The 19,418-nt window shown below is 33.9% G+C and overlaps 1 protein-coding gene across 2 annotated transcripts in view; it reads left to right on the plus strand.

The window, feature by feature from the left end:
• The window catches only part of si:dkey-84j12.1, a 293,735-nt gene that overhangs the window by 261,621 nt on the left and 12,696 nt on the right, over positions 1-19,418 (plus strand). For both annotated transcript variants that reach the window (XM_001920797.9, XM_073951375.1), the window contains exons 10-12: positions 1,629-1,807; positions 5,765-5,911; positions 8,421-8,537. In XM_001920797.9, the coding sequence (XP_001920832.2) occupies positions 1,629-1,807; positions 5,765-5,911; positions 8,421-8,537 (443 nt within the window). The remainder of the gene's footprint in view (positions 1-1,628; positions 1,808-5,764; positions 5,912-8,420; positions 8,538-19,418) is intronic.

Consider the following 19,418-nt stretch of genomic DNA (forward strand, 5'->3'; position numbering starts at 1 on the left):
CACACAAATACAAGGAAAACAGGTTGAAATCCTGTTTAGGCTCATTATTATACTTCTTTTATACTGAAAGCATGCAAAAAACATGTTAAGCTGAGTTAAAACATGTTAAAAACATAACAAAAAACAAAAAACGTGTGTTTTACATGTTTATTTTTTTTTAAGTGGTCTATGATTCACACTAAGACTACATTTATTTGATCACAAATACAATGAAAACAGGTTGAAATCCTGTTTAGGCTCATTATTATACTTCTTTTATACTGAAAGCATGCAAAAACATGTTAAGCTGAGTTAAAACATGTTAGAAACATAAAAAAACAAAAAACATGTTTTTTTACATGTTTTTTTAAGTGGTCTATAATTCACACTAAGACTAAATTTATTTAATCACAAACACAATGAAAACAGGTTGAAATCATGTTTAGGCTCATTAATTTACTTCTTTTATACTGAAAGCATGCAAAAACATGTTAAGCTGAGTTAAAACATGTTAGAAATATTACAACAAAAAACAAACATGTTTTTGTACATGTTTGTTTTTTAAGTGGTCTATGATTCATACTAAGACTACATTTATTTGATCACAAATACAATGAAAACAGGTTGAAATCCTGTTTAGGCTCATTATTATACTTCTTTTATACTGAAAGCATGCAAAAAAACATGTTAAGCTGAGTTAAAACATGTTAGAAACATAAAAAAACATGTTTTTTATGTTTGGTTTTTTTTTTGTTTTGTTTTTTTAAGGGGTCTATGATTCACACTGAGACTACATTTATTTGATCACAAATAAAATGAAAACAGGTTGAAATCCTGTTTAGGCTCGTTCTTCTGCTTTGAGGACATGGACGGTAGTATATTGTAAGAAGTCTATGATTCTCACCAGGCTCACTAATACAAGGAAAACAGGTTGAAAACCTGTTTAGGCTTATTATTAATATTCTTTTATACTGAAAGCATATAAAACATGTTAAGCTGAGTTGAAAACATGTTAGAAACATTATAATAATAAAAAACATGTTTGTTTTTTATTCCATAATTAAATTTTTTTTTAGTCTATGATCCTCACCAAGTCTACATTTATTTCGACACAAATACAAAGAAAACAGTGCTTGTTTAGGCTTTTTCTTTTATACTGAAAGCATGCAAGCAACATGTTGTGTTAGAAACATGAAAGGAAAAAAAACTTGTAAATTTATGTTTAAAATAGTTGCAACGAGGTAACTCAAGCTAGAAACATGTTAGCTACGTTAATGTTAAAAATGCTACTGAGGGGTTTTGCTACCAACATCACTCTTAATTCTTGCTAGCAACATGCTTGTTCATGCTAAAGCATGGCAAGTAACATGGTAAATCATGCTACAGTAGCAACATGCTATCACCAAAACATCAACGATTAAAAAAAAAGATAAACAAGTAACAACTTAACAAGCATTCATTTCCTTGGAAGAAAAAAAATATTATACATTAAGTGTACTCTCAAAGGGATGCGTGTATTCAAAAATAATAAAAGACAAATCTGTCATTGTGCTAAACACTGATTCATAGTAGTGAACAGAGTCTGAAGCTTTCAAGATTCACACTATAACATGTTTAGAGTGGTCGGTAATAGATATGTGTTTTTCTAGGTTGGGATGGCTGGGGTTGCACAGACAACACTGAGGCATATTCCTATGGCTTCCAGTTGCTTTCAACTCTGCTTCTGTGCCTCAGCAACCTGATGTTTGTCCCACCGGTGACCATCGCTATTCGCAGTCATTACCTGCTGGAGGCATCCGTCTATATCTTCACCATGTTCTTTTCCACTGTAAGTTTGATGACCTGCTTCAATCCGATCCAAGTATAAACATAGGTTACCCTTTATGTTAATGGATGTCTTTCTGCAACTATAGCTCAACTAAGTCTTCATAATATTAGTAGACTATTAAGTTTTTATTTGTGTATAAAAAGTAGGGTGACTGGCTAAGCTGAAGATTTTTATTGGTTGTTTTTTTACATAGTTTTCTATATTAAACATAATGTTTTTACAAATCAGTTTGATAAATTAATGGGAAAAAATGTTTAAAAGATGTTCATGAGAAGACATTAAACAAGCTGTCTCCTTAAGTCCCAACTAACTTAACTGTGGCCTAATTTAATGGAAACTTACATCACGCCACTTTGTTTTTTGATTTTTAGATGAAGTACATCAGGGCCTTTAACTAAAATAAGTTAACACGAACCTGCAGTGCTATACAGGATGTGGCTGAGAATGAGTCGAAAAAAAGATTACTTTTGGATTTGAGGGAAGGCTTGTTCAGCCAACTACTTCACAAGATCCGCCTTTGTGAGTTATTTAGAATGCATCACTTCTATATTTCAATGGTGATACATCTGGTTTATAACATGACATGCAGCAGCCCCATACACTGCAAAGGTGATTAGAGCTGCTGGATTTACAACACATCAGTTCATTAACTTTGCCTAAACTACATGATAATAAGAGGCTGTTTAACTGGGAAAAGAATAAAGAAAATATTCTTGTAACCTAAACAGTGTGCATCTGTTTTGAATAGCGTACAATGTATGTGTAAAACGTTTATTATTGTCATCTCCCATAGAAAAAAAACACTTTTTATCTAGCTAGTAAATATTTGTATTTGCGGTAGAGCAGATTTGAATTCATCAGATTAATGGTGCAATGATGCACTGAACTTTCTAATCACACCAGTGTGATTGTATGCTCAGGGGCTAATCAAGACTAATTGTATGTCAAATAGTTATTAACAAAGTTGTTTCCCTCTTTTATTAACAGCAATTATCACAGGATTTTTTTTTCAAATAGAATTAGAAAGCTCTTAATTTTTCATTAAATTATTTAAAAAAAAAAACTAAAGCACTGTTAATGACACTCGTAAATTACCCAGTATTTAACTGTAATGTGAACTGTATTTTAATGTAGGACAGTTATACAGTATGTTACTGTATTTCAAAGTTGCATTGTGAAAATTACTGTATATTTTACAGTAAAGGTATTCAATGCTGTATATCTTTACTTATAGATATATTACACTACTGTACATCTTTACAATACTGCTCTATACATATAGAGCAGGACAAATAGTGCTGTACATGTAAATATACAGTATTCTTACTGTAATTGATTTACAGTAAAATATTGGTGAACTGCTGCCAGTAAAGCCTCAGTTAAATCATACGATTTTTATTGTTTGTTACGAAAGTCACTATGTCAGATTATGCAATTTTGTCTTGATAAAATCTTGACTTGTTGTGGGTAACAAAGGTGCCAAACTACGTTTCTTCACGATCAGTCATTCTGTGATTTCTACGACAAGTGTTATTTCCCTAAGCCACGATGTTGCTAACAATATTTATTATCTCAATTAGATTTTTTTTATATTATTTCAATCTCAATAAACACTGATGCTTGCTGACAACTAGGCTACATTATTTAAGGGCATTTGTTATGACATTGGTAGGATCAAACATTTATTTCTTTTTTTTTTTTTTAATATTAAGATATTTTCTTTTAAATCTGAATGTATATTTTCCAGCCATGGGTGACTTATTAGTGATACAGAAAACGAAAGCACATCAGCACCAAGGAAAAAGTAAAGTGTTTCAAAACCAGTTTGCTACGGTATATGCCGGCCAAATTGTCGTGAGATTGTGTTGCTTTGTTAAATAAAATAATAATCTAGCCTAAATAAAATTAATGTGAAATATTCAGTTTCAGAAAAGAAAAAGATTAAACATACTACACTTTCTGCAATGATATTGTGAAGCGTCGCAAACATGGGATCGGTTGTCATGATCTATGCCAGATTACAGAAGAAACAGTTGAATCTTTTGTCATGATGCCCATTTGTTGAATCCCCTGGGCCCGTTTTTTCAAAAGGTTTAATCCGGATAAAATTGATCCGGATTTAGTAATCCTGTTTTTGTGATCCGTGATCACGTAATCCAGCTTACTTTTTGAGCCAGTTTTTCAAAGCAACATTGGATTGGATCAATCTGATCTGGATAGGAACTTTTCAGGATCACTAAATCTGGATTACCAGTGCTCAATCACAATTTAGATGGATAGATAGGCCTATGTAAAGAACAACAAGTATAGCCAGTGTGGGGTAAATATAACTTTATTTTTATTAGAAATGAAAATACACATTTAAAAAAAAAACAATAAAAACCCCACCCCATCCTCTTCCAGCAGTCCGTTTATCTGAGACCTACAACACAAACACTGTACATTGAGGTATTTATAATAAGTTACAAATATAGATGTAAATTAAAAAAAATTGTTAATGTCAATATGACTTCTTCATCTGATATGGAGAGAGTAGCTTGTCTGAGCAAAGCCTTTAGGAGGTGAATCCCAAATCTGGCCTTGGTTTGCTGCAGTTTGGTCAGAGTCAGTTGTTCCTCGGCCAGATGAAGCTGTGCGTCTGCCCTTTCAGTCTCTTTTTGCAATTGTTGAAGGTGATTTCAAAAATCAGTGATTGCCATTCTTTGCATTTTCTTGGTTATTCTGTAATCATTGCATGCATCACTAAAAATATTTTCCATTGTGATGAATATATATATATATATATATATATATATATATATATATATATATATATATATATATATATATATATATATATATATATATATATATATCAATTAGTGACAGAATAAAATGTATTGTTTCTGGTCAATTTTGACAGCTGTTTGCTGTAGGCCTATACTGAAAGCCTAAATATGTTAAAGCCAATAATCACTGCAGCCTGACAGATGAACAAATAAAATTAAAACCTTATGAATAAATAGTATATCTTGTAAGATACTGCATGATCCAAATATAGTATTATTTAATACATTTTTATAAGTTTTCATTACATTTTGGGCATAAAATCCACACTAAATCCACCCTTCTGATGGGATCAGTTTAATCCAGGTTTTTTGGATCAAAGTGATCCAAATCCTACAAAAAAGGTCTGAAAAACCCAAAGTAAAGGTTTGATCCGGATCAAAACCAAGATTAGATTATGTGATCTAATCCGATAAGGTAATCCGTTTTTTCTTTTGAAAAACCCATTTTCAAGGTTTGATCCAATCCCTTATCCAAAATCCTAGTGGATTACTTTTGAAAAACCGGGCCCAGGAGATCAAGGAACCCCTACATCAAGGAAATCATGTCAAAATCATGAGAAATGTGTGTGATTTGGCCAGGGCTTAAGTTACTGTAGATTCTACAGGAAATTGTTAACAGTGTGATGCAGCACTACTCTATAGTTACTCAATATTAATATGAGTTTGGGCAAAGTGAGCATGATGAATCCCCTTTAAACAGACAGTCTACTAGTACTCTAATAACCACTAGTAAACAAATTACTTCTAGTTGTGATGTGATGTCTAAAGTGGGCCTTTAAAAAGGTACTGGTAGGTAGTAACGTTTTCTTGTCATATATTTTATTTCTAAATCATGATTGAATGTGTATGTATGTTAACTAAACTGACCAAAATAAAGAACGGCAAATAACTGTTGCATAATTCATATTTTACAATAAATTTGTAATGAATTTTGTTCCAGCTCTGACCAAACATGCCTAATTAATGCAGTAAGTGCTCGAAGAACTGCTGGCTTACTCACAAACACATCACAGGTCTCAGTTCAGCATATCAGTGGGAGATAAAAATTTAAGAACCAGCAACATGGCAAAGTGTCATATTTTATTCATGCTTTTCCTGACCTCTTGTTTTCATCTTCACCCATGAACAGTTTTATCATGCCTGTGACCAGCCAGGCATTGTGGTCTTCTGCATCATGGAGTATGACGTGCTGCAGTTCTGTGACTTCCTCGGATCGCTCATGTCTGTGTGGGTCACTGTCATCGCCATGGCCAGACTTAAATCGATTATCAAACAGGTAAAAATCACTCCGATGCAAAATTCATAAAGCAACCAAATACCATAAACCTTAAACTTCTGCCAAATGTTTTTTTTTTTTTTTTTTTTTTAAGATATTAGATATTAAAGTTGTGCAGTGTACGTTTTAAATAATGAAAATGTATGTGCATTAACAACTGCCAATCAACAATTAACATGCAAAATGTGGCTAATTCTGAATGAATTCTGAAAAATGTGGTGAATTCTGTCAAAACAGAAAGAAGAAAATAAAACACTTTTGCAAAATACATAACACTTTACATTATTATATAATTTTATATTATTATTTCATATTATATTATATTATATTATATTATATTATATTATATTATATTATATTATTTCTTATTATAATAATATTAGATTATAAATCTGTCAAGATTTTAATGTATTATATATATATATATATATATATATATATATATATATATATATATATATATATATATATATATATATATATATATATATATATATGTATATGTATATATATATATATATATATATATATATATATATATATATATATTAGTGCTGTCAAAATTATTGCGAATAATTTGAAATAATTAACTCGTTAAAAAAAATTTACACAATTAACGCAGTTGCAGGTTTTTTTTTACTTCCTGTTGAGGTCGATGTGTGTTCAACATGCAAAGAAATATGGATAAGAAAGGAAGCACTTTTTGAAGGCAAGTTTCAGTTAAACAGTTAATGTCGCATCACCAGGCTCTACAGAGTTTCATGCAATTTTGGGTGTTTCACTTTTAACTTTCGACTTCTGTTTTAATGTAATTTGATACCGCATGGCGAACAGAAAAAAAACTTTCTGCATTTTGTGACTCGGTGTTCCTTTGAGGTAATCAAACCACTGCTTACACGGTAGACCCTTAATAAGAGTATTATCTTAATCATATTAAAATCGAAGAATTGGTGTCTTATGTAAATGTAGGCTACTCAGGAAGTCTCTGGTGAAGTCGCGAGCTGTCAAAGACTTTGCCTTTCAGTATGAGCCCTACAAAGTTTCATTAAGTTTAACGTGTTTTCTCATTAAACGCAACGAAAGCGTATGCTTCGCGTTGTTGTGTCAGAATCCTTGTGAAATACAGTAATACTTAAGAATGCTTAGTTTAAGCAAGTTTTTGCAGTTCACTTAGAATCCAACTTGGAAATATTTTTTTTCTTTATTGGCATTGATTGTTTTGAAATTCAAATGGCATTAACATGCCTGTGTTTTAATTTCTGTAATAAATATGGCTGTCAAGCCAGGATCTTGATGGTTTATGGTATGTTGTTTACATGAAGAAATCTGTGTTACAAGTTAAACACAAATTTTAATAAACAAATATATTTTAAATTTAAACAGTTTTTGTTTTGCATTTATATTAATTTTACATTTGAATAGCCAAAATTACAAGTTTCTGTCTTTTGAAAGTGATTAATCGCGATTAATTTTTAAAAAGTGCTATTAATTAGTTACTTTTTTAATCGATTGACAGCCTTAATATATATTTAGTCTATTTTGTCTATTTTTATTTTTCTATTTGTGATTAAATATAAGCAGCTTTTGTATACATAATGTACTTTTTATTAATGAAAGATCCTGAACTTTTGAAAATGTACTTTCAGTGTCCAAAATTGTCTTTTTCAAGGCAACTGTATATAAGAACCACAAGCTGATGGTTAAAATTACATATGAAGGCCCTGGAGCCCGGAAATGCTAGATATTTCTTATGTCATCAATTTCTATAAATTCATTTTGTGTGATTCAGAGAGACCAGTAGTTTTTCATGGACTTTATTGCCAAGAAAAGAGCTTTCCAAGATGTGCAAGAGAGCAGAAATTTTGTCCACCACAGTAAACCGCTTACACAGAGTGTAAATATACGAATGTCAGCAGTCTGTCATGTGCTGCCATAATGATGGTGACATTTGGCTGTGGAGCTGAGTAAATATAGGTGGACACTTCCAGGTGTGCGGATGTGCACTTTCTCCTTACTGTAGTATAGTCTTCAGCTGCTCAACCGCAGAGGGAAAGAGTAAGATTTAAGGAAAGAGAAAGCCTGCAAGACTGTGATTTACTCTGAGTTTGACTTATTTTAAACCAGAAAAATGAAGCGAGAGGACTTCTGCTTCTGAAAAAAGCCTCTAATGAAAAGAACAAGAAAAAATAGCTCTCCTTTAGGGAGAATGTTTCTATATATATATGCACGGTGATTGTGTGTCTGCACCTGTGAATGTGTTTTGCTGAATGTGACAGTTTTGCAGACACTAATCAAACCACCCATGTCACAACTGTTCTGAACTTTAGAGAGGAAGGAATGGAGGAAGGAGACATTTTTAGCCGCACATCACTGTACTTACAGGCTGTCTGACAGAGGGTGCCCACTACAAGATGGCCCTAATTGGACTGGAGATTCGCTATGGCCTCTAGAAATGATAAGTTTTCGATGTTTGGGCTAACATTTTTTTCTCTTTGTCACTCTATTACAGGTGCTGTATTTACTGGGAGCAATGGCTCTGTCTATGGCCCTACAGCTAGATCGACACGGCCTGTGGAACCTCTTGGGTCCCAGTCTTTTCGCTTTAGGCATCATGGCCATCGCTTGGGTATGTAGCATATTTTCTGTTAGTTTATGACTATAAAGCATCTTATTAAATGTTTAATACATCATAAAACATGGTAGAATGCATGCCAATTATACTAGACGTGGCCCGGTGCATAAAAAATTAACAGATGTTGGTTGCGGTAGCAGGATAGAGGCGTTGTTGTTTGTTACAAATAATTATCCTACCATACATAATCTAAACTATATGTTGCCATGTTTGTCTTCTAAGGCTATAGCATTTTGAGGGTATAGACCTTTGATTTAATTTGTCATAGCTGGTTTATCTTTTTCAGCCTGGCCGAGCAGATATTTAGCTAATTTTGTTGGACTGCCAGTTGGTCTCCCAGCTGGTTTAAGCAAGCGTTACTATACACCCGCCTCACACTGTGCAATTTCAGCCATGACTTGGTCATCTGAGACAAATTTTGGAAGCTTTCTGTAATCGTAGACTAAAATCTGTGGCCTTTTATTGTTGGTTGGACGTGTTCATCGAATACAGGTTAATGTCCATTACAATACAATTTACCCTCTAATGACATTTTGGTAGTGTCTGAAGATTTGTCTCAGATACGTTCCTGCAATGTGTCTTTAAACCTGGAACCAATAGTACATGAAATCTGATTTGGCGAATTTATTTGCACTGCAGGGAAATTTAAAAAATATATTTGTTAGTTTATTAGTAGGACTAGTTTTATAATCTTAACATGTTCTGAGTAAAGCAGGTCAGGTTTATTTATATAGCACATTTCATACACAATGGTAATTCAAAGTGCTTTACATAAACAGGAATAAAAGAGACAAGTATAAGTAAAACAAGTAAAATAAAAACAAAGAAAAAATGATTTAAAATGTTGAATTATAAAAGAATGAAAAATAAAGAAAAGACATAATAGCGCGATCTGTTAGACATAGCACAGTGCTAATTCAGTAAAGGCACAGCTAAACAGATGCGTTTTCATTCTTGATTTGAATGTGCTAATGTTGTATCACATCTGATCATTTTTGGAAGCTGATTCCAGCAGTGGGAGGGGGGTATAGTAGCTGAAGGCCAATTCAGCCTGCTTTGACTGAACCCTTAAAATTTCTGGTTTATATGATCCTAAAGATCTGAGTGATCTGTTAGGTTTGTGTTAAGTAAGCATATCTGTAATGTATCGAGGTAATAGGCCATCTAGTGATTTATAAACAACTAATAATACTTTAAAATATATTCTAAATGTAACTAAAAGTAGAAATTATGCTACAGATTGTTAATGCTGTGAGGTATAATTTCAGAAAGCAGGTTACTAGACGTATCGCGAATAGATGGTGTCAAACTCTTGATGAGATTTTGACATGGGAATTCATGATTCATGGTTGTACAGTCAGACAAGCTACAATTGTAAAGAATTATTCAAAATTGCCCAGTGTTAGCCAAGCTTAGATTGGTTTACCCTACTTTTCAGCTAATCCTAAAGCCTAGAAAAGCAACTATTTATATTGTTTAGCTGAATTTAGTCTACTAGTTGGTTCATTTGGTCCAGACCAAGGACAACAAATAATACTTTGCAGTATTTTTCAGCAGCTTTTGGTTCTTTTCACACCACACTAATTGCTCTCGTCTGAACCAGTTGAAACAAACTAGAACTGCTTTCCAATTAGTAGGAATTAATGTGTGGGGTGGTACGGTGGCTTAATGGTTAGCACTGTCAAATCACAACAAGAATGTTGCTGGTTTGAGTCCCAACTAGGCCAGTTGGCATTTCTGTGTGGAGTTTGCGTGTTCTCCCAGTTTTTGCTTGGGGTTCCTTTGGTTGCTTCGGTTTTCCACACAGTTCAAAGACATGCTCTAAGTGATTTGAATAATCTAGTTGGTGTTAGTGTATGAGTGTATGTGAATGTAAGAGTGTATGGGTGTAAGAGTGTATGGGTGTTACTCGGCGATTCATTCTGCTGTGGCAAACCTTGATATATAAGGGATTAAGCTAAAAGGATATAAATGAATGAATGAATGAGAATTAATGTGTGTGAATACTCAGTAAATGAAGAAAGGAGGAAAGTACCGTCTGACAACAAAAAGCTTGTTATATAGTGAGATGACTGGCTGGATCATTGTATATTTCATAATTTGTATCCATAGCTTAGAACAAACTATACATTTCTAGACATTAGGGCTTTGCAGCTTAAAAACAATGCTTAAATGCACAGCAAACTAAGGCGCATATTAAGTCAATTCCAAATTTTATTCGCAAGCAACCATGAACCTGTTACTAATGCACTGTTAACAAATTCTTGCCCTTGTCTAATAATACATTGTGGCAGCTGGTTTTGTCCAAAAATGAGCAGTATCTTTTGCAGTTGGGTCTGTTCGAGTTCAGATTTTGTTCTAGCCACAAACAAACTGCTCCAGTGTTGCTTTGAAAGCCCCTCTTCAATCTCTTCAAGCAGGTCTCGTTTCACTTGTTTGCTCTGCTGTTGGTGCACACTTGAGCTTGATTGCTGCATTCACACCTGCACAAAAGACATGCACCAACGTGAAAACAAACATTTGTGCAATTAAACTGAACTAGTCAAGCTTAACTGGTTTAAATGGACTGCCGGTTTGTATATTAGCTGGATTAAAGGGCAAATGAAGCACTCAGTCAAGTTTACCTTATTTTGTACATTGGATTTTACTTTAACGAAAGTATATTAAACAAAATCGATTAATTTAACCATTTAGAAGAAAACGGCATGTTTTACATTAGATTTTAGACCTAGGGCGCAGCCATCTTGGAATGTCGCTGTGTCTGACGTCACAGGGTTGGTTCCGTTCGCTTAGCAGAACAGATACAGTGGAAGTAAAGGAGACTGTAAAGCCTAATTTAACCCAATGCGTGAAGTTGTGGGTGTGCAGCTGCTGCAAATACAAGCATCAGATGTGTGTCTTATATAAAAGTATAGATATTTATTCTATTTTTCTTTTCTCCCCTTTTAATTAACGATCATTTTGATGCGCTTTGATTCACTTTCTGTATTAAACTGCCTGACTTCCTGTCTGTGATTGTAACGGACTGAACACAGACACTGGAAAGCCTTATTTAACCTAATGCATGAAGTTGTGATTGAGCATCACAGAACTGGTGCAAATACAACAAAGACAGGCATATAAGTGTCTTCAGTTGTGTATTTTTCATGCGCTGTGATCCACTGTGATCCACCTGCTCGAGCGCTGCCTGATGAGGGGATTTACATTCAGACTAATGCAACGATTAAAATAATACATGACTTCATGCTTCATTAAGTCATGTCTGTGTGGATTATGTCAAGACGTGTTCCCTTTTCAAGTCGATCAACCCGATCTCTCAACATGTATGGAGGATGTAAAAACCGTGCTGATCTTGGTTTGAACATGAGCAGAGGTGAGGTCCGGTACTGACGTAATGGGGCGGGTACTTTCACTTTTTACTGCTACAGCCCTTCACCTCTTCTTATGGCAGGTTTTTATCTTTCATACATGTTAAGAGATTGAGTTGATCGACTTGAAAAGGGAATATGTCTTGACATAATCCACAAAGACGTGACTTAGTAAAGCATGATGTCATATAGGATTTTAATCGTTGCGTTAGTCTAAATGCAAATCCCCTCATCAGGCAGGGCTGGAGTAGCGTAAGATAGGGGACCACAGCGCATCAAACGTAAGGTATTAACACAAGAAAAACAACTGAAGACACTTATATGCCTGTCTTTGTTGTATTTGCACCAGCTCTGTGATGCTCGTCCACAAGCCGTTTCCTTCTAAATGGTTACATTAATCGAGTTTGTTTGATATATTTTCATTAAAGTGGAATCCAATGTACAAAATAAGGTAAACTTGTCTAAGTGCTTCATTTGCCCTTTAAGTTGGTCATAGCTGTTTTAAACCCGTCTTCAAATGGTCTATAAGTCTTGTGAAGCAGATAATCGGACTGTTTTGCTGGAATGCTAGTTTTTCCTTCCTTCTGTTTAGCTGGAAATTGTACCAGAAATGCATCCAATAGACCAGCACGCAGAATAGAATGCTTTAAGATGTTTATATTTATTTTAACAAAGAAAACAACACTTTTCAGCATTTAAAATGCATAAAATACAATTGTGAGAGTCTGTAAATGTAACAAATAAAACAATGTGTGCCTGCGTGTCTAAAAATAACCTTGTTCTATCACTCAAATGGATCTGGCAGTTAAATGCCAGCACTAGTTTTTTTTTTTTCTTTGACTGCTGAGTGACAACAAAGCACCTTTTCAAAATCTATAATGTATGAAGGCATTTGGAGTTACCTGGTACACTGTGCCCCCTCCCTCATTCAGGGCTGCATTTGGCTGTGCATTATCATGGTGTGCCATTATAAGTTTCTCTGTTCTGTCAGTATTAGAGAAGCCCTCGCTGTTCCATTACAAGGCAGCTTGTACTTTATGCTAATACCTCCAGCGACCATACTGTTTTCCTGAAGTGAGAAGATAAAAAATAATGGGTGTTGGACAAGGAAAAGTCTTTGCCAGAGCCTCTGGCAAATTACAGTTGAGTGAGAGAAGCACGTCCTCCCCTGAGTCGAAAGTGCTGCTGGATATTGTATATATATACAGAGAGAGAGAGAGAAAGAAGAGAAGCCAGTGAAGTTTTGCTGCTGCTACAAAGCTACATTGTGCAATGAGAGAAATAATGAGAGAGAATAGCGAATGCTCAACAAGACCAAGGCAAGTGGAAATAATTTCTTCATTCTGAGACACTGAACTAATGTTTAGAAATTCTACTGGGCAGAATTAAAGACATTCTATTGTTGTGATGTTGTTGCTATACAAAACAGAAAATGTTAAATATATATAATTTTCTGTTTCAGGCATCAGAAATATACAGTGGGTATGGAAAGTATTCAGACCTCCTGAAATATTACATGGTCCTAAGTATTCAGACCAAGTGTACCCCCCATGCCTCTTTTTGAGTGACACTCCTGCATGATAGATCACCCCCTGGGGGCTGGATGCAGTGCAAGTCATAAAGCCCACCTCCCCAATGTTAACCAATGATACTTGAGCCCAAATAAGCAAATTAATCACGCTTGCAATAATGTCCCGAAAGATGGTTTTGGTCAATTGAGGCATGGGTTATCAAGCTGATATAGGTTCAGATCTCCATTTTTGTAGAGAGTATGTTTTTAACCAGTAATTTTATGCTACAAAAATAAGGTAATAAGCAATATAGCTATGTCAAATGAGAAGTTCAGGGGGCGTGGTTGATTTAACTTACAAGCATTTGGTTGGAAGCCTCATTCCAAGTTTCTGACTCCATCAGGCAGTCCTTCTGCGCATGCCCAGGGTAAAATTCCACCATGTTTTTTGCAACAGTTTGTGCCCGCCATGAGGCATTTTGCATTCAAAGTGTTCAATGGGAAAAGGCACTGTCGCATCGTCCGTATTTTTTTACAGTCATCGATTCAGACCCTTTGCTCAGTATTTAGTAGAAGCCATTTTTCATCTAAAACAGCCATAAATCTTTTTGGGAGAGATGCAAGAAGTTTTTCATACCTGTGTTTGGGGATTCTCTCCCATTCCTCCTTGCAGATCCTTTCCAGTTCTCTCAGGTTGATTGGTAAACATTGATGGACAGCCATGTTTTGGATCTCTCCAGAGATGCTCAGTTGGGTTTAAATCAGGGCTCTGGCTGGGCCATTTAAGAAAAGTCACGGAGTTGTTGTGAAGCTACTCCATTAATATTTTAGCTGTGTGCTTAAGGTCATTGTCTTGTTGGAAGGTAAACCTTTGGCCCAGTCTGAGGTCCTGAGCACTCTGAAGAAGGTTTTTGTTCAGGATATCCCTGTACTTGGCTGTTTTCATCTTTTCCTTAATTGCAACTTTCTCCCGTCTACCGACTAAATCTCTGGAGCTCAGCCACAGTGTTTTTTGGGGTTCTTCTTTACCTCTCTCACCAAGGCTCTTCTCCCCCGAAAGCTTAGTTTTAGTTCATCTTATTTATTAAATTACTTTATTAATAATACAGCACTGCAAAAACACAAATAAGCACTACATGCTGAAAAGATTGAAACAAAGAGTTTAGATTACTCTAATTCTGTCTAAAATTGACTGAATGTGAGACTGGCTGTCAAACACACATCTATCGTCTCCATGGCACATATTGTTTTTTTGTAGTTAAAACATGTCAGTTGACACCTCCATTTCAATGCTTTCTGAGCCTACGCAAACACAGTACAAAGCGTCCCACTGTGTGATGCTCTTATACTTTTTTGTACTGAGGGGAAAAAAGCAACAATTTATCAAGCTTGTGAAATGTCACATCCACACAGTTTGTTCATTGTGCAGCGTATCATTATCATCTGTGGTCGTCTGGTTGTGTTGTTTTCTGCATGCTGCATGAACAAAGATGAGCTCAAATTAGATCCGGCATTATAATTGCACTTGATAATAAGCAAAAAGTGACATTTTCTTTTTTTAAATGATTTTTTTTTTCAGTAACTTTCTTCATAGACATTTACGTTTGTATTTTATTTAAGTATTTTCAACGAAAATTAAAATTATCTCAATAAATACCCCCCTATCATTCCAAACCACAGAGACCTTTCCTATCTAAAATAGCTTTCATCTAAAATGAAATGATTTTTTTATATACAGTTGAAGTCAGAAATTTTAGCCCCCCTAAATTATTATCCCCCTGTTTATTTTTCCCCAATCTCTGTTTAACAGAGAGAGGATTTTTTTCAACACATTTCTAAACATAATAGTTTTAATTACTCATCTCTAATAACTGATTTATTTTATCTTTGTCATGATGACAATAAATAATATTCAAAGGGGGGGCTTATAATTCTGGCTTCAACTGTATATTTTTATACATTTTAGGAGATCTTTTTAAAAGGCTTGAAGCAACCGTGCATGAAACAAGTAAAAGTAGATTGGCTCTTTTTGAAATTGAAAAGCAGCAGCTTTTCCTTTTCCAAGCAGCTGCAGGTTGCTACTTTAGCCATTCTTTGAACAGATTATTAACGAGCCTAACGTTAACTGTGTGCGCGCAATCATTCTTTCATTACCACACACAGTATGTTTTTTTCACCTGCTTTCTTTTACTTAGTTTTTTTTTTTTTTTTTTTAGCTATGGTTTAATTATCATCCTTTATAATAACATTGCTTTAATAGGAGATTAACTTTCCATTCATTTATAGTTAACTACTGATCTGGGACCTTGAGCCAGGACTACAGTACTTTTAGATACATGACAATAATTCTTTTAAAATGCCAATTGTTTTGTTGAATAAAAAGTGTATGTATACATTCATATTTTACCTGTTTTAAGAACGCATAAAAAGTTAAATGAATGAGGAGTCATGTGAACAAGCCAGTAGGATTTTAAATGTTTTAAAATAAGCTTCTCCTTGCTCACCAAGAATTAATTTATTTAATCAGAAAAACAGTACAAAATGTAAAATTGTGAAATGTTATTGAACTATAAATTAACTGTTTAAAAGTAGTTTATCATTTCATTTAATCATTTTTTCCAGTGATTTTAAAGATGAATTTTCACATGATCCTTCAGAAGTCACTCTAATATTAATAATAATAATAATAATAATTATAATGGTAATAGTAATAAAAGCAATAATGACTGGAGTAATAATTTAATTTTAAACTGCATACAATAAGAACTAAAATTTTAATAAATATTTCACAATTAAACCTTTTTTTTTTACATTTATTAAATGCCGCCTTGATGAACAGAATAATTTTATTAAAAAAATGTTTTTAAATGGTATATACACTACTCAAAAGATTGGGGCTATTTGTTAAATGTTTTTTTTTTTAAAGAAAATTATTCTGTTCATCAAGGTGGCAATTATTACATTACCATTAATACATATACTGTACTTGCATTGTGTAAACAAACTGTACTTAAAATGTAGCATCCCCGCACAAACACAAAGTCAGAAGTAACTATTTTCTCACACTCGCAGGGAGGCTAGAGTATCATTTCTTATATCTAGTAAAAACACTATTTGAATTCTAGTGTTTAAAATCAAATTATACCTGCTAGAGGAAAAAGACACGCTATTGTAATTTTCAGTACAATAAAGTTTTAGTAGGCACAGGATATGTAAAACATTACATTGTGAAAGCACATATTACTCTAGGAAACTCTGTAGTGGATGATCTGTCAAAGATTTTTTATTTATTTATTTTTTGGGACTGGTGTTTGACCTTAAATTTGTTTTTGTTCTTGTACATCTTTGGGAATGTTTTGCTAAAATGCGCTGTTTTAGATCATGCTAGATCAGTTTACTAGAAGTCAACATTGTGACTAAGTCATGGAATGTACTTTTTAGGACCCTTTTGATGGTCAGATTTAAGGTCAAACACCTTCTGGTGCAACATTTCCTGGTGCAGCTACAGAGCAGTCTGTCCCTGATACAGTAAAGATGAGCAGTGCTTCATGTGTGGAAAGAGTGCTTTCCTTCAAATGCAAAATATGTAATTATTTCACTGTTACAGTGGTTCTCTGCTAACATTTTGTGCAGTAATGTTTCTGAAGTGCAGGTTTGCTGTGTGATGAGTCCCGATGGCTTTCTATTTCAGCCACAGTGATCCATGACTCATGCAGTTTATTGTTATGAGCCTCAACAATTCCACTTAATAGATCCTCTGACTCAGATTATGCATAGTAACTTCTATAAATACTGTAATCCTAGGAAATACATTACACATCGAATATGTTGTGTGGATATATTATAATATAGTACATTGGTTAGCTTTTGGGATAAATATTTTACTTAGCTTATTCTATTTAGATTATATCAATTAGGGATGTAGTGTGTAGCTTGCTTTTAAGATACTAATATTCTGATTAAAGTGTAATTTAATAGCTTATCTAGATCAATTAGGCAAGTTAGGTTAATTATCAAACTGAAAAAACTGAGTTAAAATATGTTATGTTTTATTTAGCAAGCTTGTAACCTAGTTAAGAAATATATGTATGTATATATATATATATATATATATATATATATATATATATATATATATATATATATATATATATATATATATATATATATATATATATATATATATATATATTTCTTAACTAGGTTACAAGCTTGCTAAATAAAACATAACATATTTTATTTGCAGACACAAAGGCCTTCAAGTGCTTGAAACCTGTTAATTGATGCTTGCTGCTATGATTTATTTTATTTCACAAATTTGATCTATTTAAGTTTATGCTTTCTTCTAATATTTATCTCATGTTCAATTCATTTCAGCTTTATTTGTATAAATCAAACATTGTTAATAGTTTTTGGTAATAATGACAATTACTAATTAAATTAGAAAAGAAAAACACTCTTTTGATATTATAATAGTATGATAATTACAAATGACGGCATCTACCAGCAGGGGCTTAACTGAGCCATGCTAATCAGCTTCTATTTAACAAGCTTCTATTCTGTGTTGTGAATGTATATATTCAGCGAGCTTCATGCTTATGCAGCATCTTTCAGACAGAATGATAAATAACTGCTGAGAAAACACACAGTTACAGTATGTTGACTAGCTTGTGGGCTAATAATACATTATTCTCTGATAAAGTGCAGCATTTCTCTCCAAACAATGCTCCAAAAGCGTGCTAACAGGATTTGAGGTGTGACGCTCCACGTTTCTGCTGGTGTCCAGAAATCATTGATTTATGCGTCGTCCAATCAATATCTGAAGGCACATCCTCCCCACTCTGAAATATATTAGTGCTTAAATAAGTGTGATTCATCTCAGAGTTTGAGGATGTGGTCAGAAGCGAAGGTGTTGCATTTCAGCCCTTCTGTCAAAACAGCAGCTTTATAATCTGAAATACAAAGAAGAATCAATTTCAATGAAATTCAGAAGGAAACGCACTGGAGTCAAGATGAATGCTCATCAATAAACCGTGCAGCACAAAGAGCAGGGCATTGTTGTGTTGTACACCAGTATGAAGATGTGCTTTTTATAGTATAGGTGTAGTTCAGTTTGAGTTGCTTCAGATGAAGTTCGTCGTGGAAGTGTCTTATTCAGAGCTCATCATTTTTCAGTCATGTTTTTGTAACATGCTCCTTTTCTGTGTCAGGAGATTGATGAGTGGAGAAATGTTGACAATGATGAGTGAGGAAATTGTCAGAGACGACCGGATAATAATAGATCATATCTGTTTATGTTGGTGAGGTCATAATAATGTCATAAAACATTTTACATATGTGTTTGCCTATAGAATCTGTAAAAAAAAACATGAGATGCATAAGATGATCCTACTACTACTACTTCTACTACTACTAATAATAATAGTAATAATAATAATGTTGAGGATGAAGATTAACTGTTAAAATAAAAGTCTGGTGCGTCAGATGAAGAGAAGACTCAGAGTCGGAGATTCAATAAGAAAACGTACTAAAGATATTTTTCAGTTTTATGGCAGAAGGGCTTCACTGTCATGCAAAGCTTGCTGGCCGGACTTCTGACTTACAATACAGTACTGTATACTCTTTATACTCTACTGTATACTCAAAAACAGAAAGGGTGTCAACTCAGGTACGTCTTGTGACTATGTCAAAATGGCGGATGTAGTACGTCCGAATCCCATTCATACTTTTCACATTCATACTGTATAGAACGTACTTTTCTAACAGCCGAGTAGTACGTTTAAATTCAAATGCAGTACCTACTGAGTAGTAGGCGGTTTTGGACGCAGCTAGTGTCTCAGACCGATAGAGCTGACCTCTCGGATGCATATATACATGCAAGAGACAATCTCTTAAATATCAATAAAAACTCTTCATATTCTCAGCTGTCTTATCAAACTAGTTCAAAACTGGTATAGACAGAATTCAGGCACTATATTCTTACTACACACAAAGTCT

The sequence above is a fragment of the Danio rerio genome, chromosome 5 (genome assembly GCF_049306965.1).
Source record: "Danio rerio strain Tuebingen ecotype United States chromosome 5, GRCz12tu, whole genome shotgun sequence".
Lineage (NCBI taxonomy): Eukaryota > Metazoa > Chordata > Actinopteri > Cypriniformes > Danionidae > Danio > Danio rerio.